This window comes from Psammomys obesus, unplaced genomic scaffold (assembly GCF_907164565.1).
Source record: "Psammomys obesus unplaced genomic scaffold, mPsaObe1.curated_primary_1811, whole genome shotgun sequence".
Taxonomy (NCBI): Eukaryota; Metazoa; Chordata; class Mammalia; order Rodentia; family Muridae; genus Psammomys; species Psammomys obesus.
Window position 1 is genome coordinate 27,916,064 of NW_026596046.1, and position 5,344 is coordinate 27,921,407.

The following is a 5,344-nucleotide window of genomic DNA, read 5'->3' on the forward strand; positions in this document are numbered from 1 at the left end:
TGACAGGTAAACATCTGTGGAGTAAATTCCCATAGAGTTGTCTTTTTTCTTTACAGTATATGTTAGTGTGCCTTTGTGCACACAGCAGTTATATGGTTCTTGCAATAGATAGTGAGACACACAACTAAGGCTGAGCCATCAGGATTAGCAGTGTCTCTGCAAGGAATCCCAGGACTGCAGTCTTTGTCTATGTGGTATGGGATGGCAAGCCTGCTTGATGAGTAACACAAGAGATGCTCTAAAAACTGTTAAAAGTCTAGAGGAAAATTTGAAGTCTTTGAGATTAGCACTCAAGGGTCAAGATCGCTGGCAAGCAGCAGCAGAGGTTGCCTGGCCTCTCCTGTGTGTAGTTAGAAAAGCACCTGAGGTGGCAGCAAAGCAGGAACTTGTTTTTGTAGAGGAGCAATTGAAACAAGGGAGATGCCTCTAACTTCTCCTCCATGTTAGTCTCTGATTTGGCAAGTAAAATAAATAGACAAGAGAATGACGTGCAGGTGTTGGCTTTATGCTTCTTAAGATTTAGGGATCAAAACCTTAAAAAAAAAAAAAAAAGAGTGCAAGTTAGGTTCATGCTCAAAAGCCCTTCTTGGGATCCACAAACTTAGAACCCATGGGAAGATTCCAAGGATGAGGAAAAAATAGTAAAAGCAATAGAAGATAACCCATAGGTCTGACCTTTAGTAGAATAAAAGGGGAAATCTATAATCCAGCATGAAGATGGGGGCATTATTAATGGTCCAATGGAAGAAACTATGGTAATCAGGGAATATTCAGTTCCTGAACTACTGGAATTTCAGGAGACTCTTAAGCAATGAAAGAGCCTCTCACAGCCTGGTTTGTGGGGCTATGGGACATGGGAGTAAATGAGATCAGTCTGACTGTTGAGAGGCCGAGAATGCATAAACTGAGACAGTACGAAGGAAATCAGCTCCTGGGCTGGCTTATCAAAGCCATTAGTAACACTTGGTTATCTCCATGTAAAGACTCCATAAATGACCCGGAATAAAAACAAGAGAGGAGGGATGAGCACTATTTGAAAGAACTAGGAATAAGAGAGGCTATGTATGGACTGCAAGCCACTAACCAGACAGAACTGTTCACAGAAAAATTAAGAGGAAAGTTGATTCAGCAGGGACCTTGAGATTGGTATGGGGCCTTAGTGGCGGGTGGGACAGAATCTCTATGAAGTAGGAGAGGCTTTGGCACCTGGTGATCTAGATCCTCATGTGAAGTGAGTTCGTAAGACTAAAGTACCTGGTAAGTGGTTGAGAAGAGTAAACAGGCAATGGGTCCAATCTGAACCACCCAAAGGTAAATGTGGCTACATTTTTGTCAAACTAGAATTCCTAGGGAAGATATCCATAACAAGTCAACTTTCTGTACTTGTCTTTTAAAGGCCATAAAGCCAAGCCAGTTCACCTAAGGGTGTTGGGAGGGGGCACATGGAGGTACAGTCCCCAGGGCACCTCTTATTTAAAAAATGTCCCAGTGTGGGAGCCACCCAAGCCACTCCTCTAATGGGGTGACGAAGGCTACCTACAAGTAAAGGTCATACATAGCAACCAGAGGCCTCATGTAGAGTTATGAATTTTTAAAAATTTTTATTTTATGTGCATTAGTGTGAAGGTGTCAGATTCTTTGGAATTGGCGTTACAGACAGTTGTGAGCTGCCATGTGGGTGCTGGAAATTGAACCCGGGTCCTTTGGAAGAGCAGACAGTGCTCTTAACTACTGAGCCATTTCTCCAGCCCCAAGTTACGGATTTATTGCCCCCCACCAATGTTCAAAATCCTTGGGCTTTGGTGGATACAGAGATGAGTGTATCATTCACGGAAACCTAAAAACATCAGGAGTGAGCAACAGGATACAGATATGGTGATAAGACAATACAGATAAAAAAGAACTAAGGGTGAGTAGCTCCTCCCAAGAGTATACGGTGTGTATTTTTCCACTGCAAGAAAACATTCTGTTGGTGGATATACTGTTAGGTCATACTCTGTATACCACTTTGGGGGAGTTCTGCCTAAAAGTGCACAGTGAACCCAGTCCTGTATCGTCAGGGAAGATGGCAAACTGGAAATCTGCCCACTCTGAGTAGGATGGTAAAACAATATAGATTACACAGGGGTTATAATAAAGTTACAAAAATAGAGAATTGGAAAAGGTAGAAGGTATTCTTCTTGCTTTGGGCCCTTTCAACAGCCTGATATGGCCTATTAAAAAAAGACAGATTGCTCCTAGAGAATGACTGTGAATTGTAGAGAGCTAAATAAGGTAGTTACTCCATTCTATTGTACCCGCTATTGTTCAACCAGTACATGCAATGGGGTTTTTCCATGCTGGATTCCAGCTTATGTTTGACTTTAGTATCCTCTTGGTTATGAATTTCTGGGATCACATGACACTTGCTGAAAGCAGATGACAACAGACTTTCAGAGTGCTTCACCAAGGTTATCTTCATTATGGGATAGTGGTTGCCTTATCTTGCTCATTTTCTGGAAAAAAGGTTTTCTTATATAGACAGACTACTAACTCTGAGTGTTTTACACATTTAGAAAGACACTGGAGCCGGTTGTGGTGGCACAGGTCTTTAATCCCAGCTCTTGGGAGGCAGAGGCAGGTGGATTTCTATGTGTTCAAGGCCAGCTCTCCAGAGCAAGTTCTAGGACAGCCAGAGATACACAGAGAAATCTTGTCTTGAAAATACAAACCAAATATAGTCTATGGCTATAGCACCCTGAATGCGCACTCGATCATTTGATCTTAGAAGCTAAGTAGGATCTGGCCTGGTTAGTACTTGGATGGGAGAACGCCTGGAAATGCTGGGTGCTATAGGCTTAAAAACAAACAAAAAAGAACAACCAAATATATATATTGATATGCAAGGCAGGATGTGCCTGCTTGTGCAAAAGGAGCTCAGAACAACAGCCTTCTGACTGGACTTAAGGCCTGCTTCACTAGGGTGAGGTCATCATACTGTGTAAGCCAGGACAAAACCTATGGCTCTGTAGGTCATGTCTCAAAGGGGGAGCAACTTCTTTTTTTTTTTTCTAGATGTATATGATGTGCCTATCAAACTGCCCTTTAAACATCTGTTTATACCCATCGATGACTGTTGTCAGCCTCAACTCATAAGCATTGTTGAAGCTCCTGAACAAGACAATTGTTACTCTGGCATGGCTGCTTATTTATTAAGCACACGTAGACATTTACAGTCACCCCTTCCAAGGCTCTGGGATTATTGGAAAGGAGAGGAAGGAAAGAATGTAAGAGCTGGAAGAAGGAGTGAAGTGTGCAACTCTCAGACCATCTGCTTGGAAGAGGTTTAGACCAACTGAGGCATCTGGAAAAGAGAGTCTCCAACCTGTTGAGCTGCCTGACAGCTGGCTGTTCCATGTGCTCCAGGTTTCCCAGCTTTTCTGAGATGTCATCCATGCTGGGGGGTGAGCCTTGGTGATAACAGCTGCCTTTGAGTTAGTTCTGTTCCTGTAAGTAATCCCTCACCCATACTGATGTAAGTAACTCCAACAAAACTCATTGGTTCCCCAAATTGATCTGGTGTTATCCAGTGCCTTGATCTGTCGTGTAAATCCTATCTGGGCTGAGTGGACATGTGTTGCATCTCCCCAGGAAAAGTTTTGTCACATAACACTCACCCTCACAAAAAGTAGGAGGAAAAACAAAGAAAAAGATGAAGAAATAGAAGACGCCTGTAAAAGGTGCTCCAAATGAATGCAAGTTAGAAAATTAGATAGATCTAATTTGTCATCTCCACGGTATCAAATGCCGCGGAAAAGAACATACAGAGATCCATAATATTTAACAAATTATGTTTGATCTGAGTAAGATATCCAACAAACAAGTGATGTAGATATAAAGGGGGGAAAGTCAATAAGGGACAGTGGAAATTAAGAAAAAAGGGAAAGTGACAATGGTGAAGGAAAATGCCAGCAGGGGCTCAGACTGATGACCCTGAAGCAGAAAAAATGGAGACGAGATAACAACAAAAGAATGTGACTCACAGCCAGGCGTGTTGAAGCATGTGATCCCAGCACTTAGGGAGGCAGAGGCAGGTGGACAGCTGTGAATTCGAAGCCAGCCTGGTCTAAAAAGCGCGTCCAGGGAAGCCAAGGCTACACAGAGAAAACCTGTCTCGAAAAACAGGAGGTGGAGAAGGAGGAGGAAGAAGAAAAAGAAGAAGAGAAGAAAAGAAGAGGAGGAGGAGGTGGAGGAAGAGAAAAAGGAATGAGACTCACTTGAGTCTGCAGACTCCCTAGAGGACTTGGAGGGACCAGGCATGGTATGGTCCTCCCTCGGACTTGGACTCTGGGGAGGAGTGGAACCCAGGCCCCTGCTGCTGCACCGGGCTTCACTTTCTCCCTCACAGGAGTCTCTGCTGCTGCAGCAACTGGACTCCTCGTCGCTGGCGCGGGGCCCACGATCTTCCCTTTTATCCCAAGAGTCCCTCAGGCGGGAATCTTCTTCACTCTCTCTCTCCCAGAAGCCACCGTGCCGGCGACTGGATTCTTCGGTGATGCTCGCCCTGGAGGAGTCGCTGGCCTCGTAGTCAAGGCTACCATCTACATCTTCCCAAGAACTAGCAGCGCAGTGGCTGCCATCGATACTGGCTCCTTCCCAGGAACCGCCGCGGTCGTCACTGCCTCGGTCGCTGGAGTGGCTGGTTTGGGGCCCTCGGGTTTCAGAGACGCCCACCCAGGCGTCTTCGCTGACAGCTCCCCTGGAGGCGCGGGGGTGCGATCCACACACTTCACCCGGGCTCGCGTCGCTGCTGCGCTGGTCGCTGTCGCCCCTCACGGCCACCCACGGGCTGCTCAGTCGGTGGCCATCCCGTCCCCCGATTCTGTCCGGAGAGACGCTGCGGTGCTGGCCTCGGTTTTCACAGACTCTTCTCGAGTCGCTGCGGGAACAGCCGCCTTCGTCACCTACCCTTCCCGAGAAGATCCTAGAGCGGCAGTCGAAGAAGCTTTCTTCGCGCTTTCTTTCTCTGGAGTGGTGGCGACCGGATCCCTGCACTTCCCCGACCCTCTCCCTGGACCCGACGCCGAGGTAGCCGCGCGGGCTGCGGACTGCACATGCGCGGTGGCTGGCGCGGAGGCCGCAGTCCTCGGTCTCCTGTGCCCGCGGGTGGCAGGAGCGGCGGCCGCCGTAGGCGGGAGCGCTCTCCTCGGAGTCGTTTTCCAGCGTCTCCGTTCTTGCAGCCCGAAGGGAGTGGCGGTGAGGCCGTCGCCTTGGAAACAAGCGCACTTCCGGCGTGCGGTCACTTCCGTATCCTTTATGCTCGCGTCACTTCCTGCTTCCTTCCTTTCACCTTTTTCGAGGCTTC

The 5,344-nt window shown here is 47.2% G+C and overlaps 1 protein-coding gene across 4 annotated transcripts in view; it reads right to left on the reverse strand.

Moving 5' to 3' along the window:
- Ankrd42 (ankyrin repeat domain 42) overlaps positions 1 to 5,230 on the reverse strand; it is a 50,006-nt gene extending 44,776 nt beyond the window's left edge. For all 4 annotated transcript variants that reach the window (XM_055623395.1, XM_055623393.1, XM_055623394.1 and 1 more), the window contains exon 1: positions 4,257 to 5,230. In XM_055623395.1, coding sequence (XP_055479370.1) covers positions 4,257 to 4,299 — 43 coding nt within the window. In that variant the 5' untranslated portion in view covers positions 4,300 to 5,230. The remainder of the gene's footprint in view (positions 1 to 4,256) is intronic.
- Positions 5,231 to 5,344: the final 114 nt, after the last annotated feature.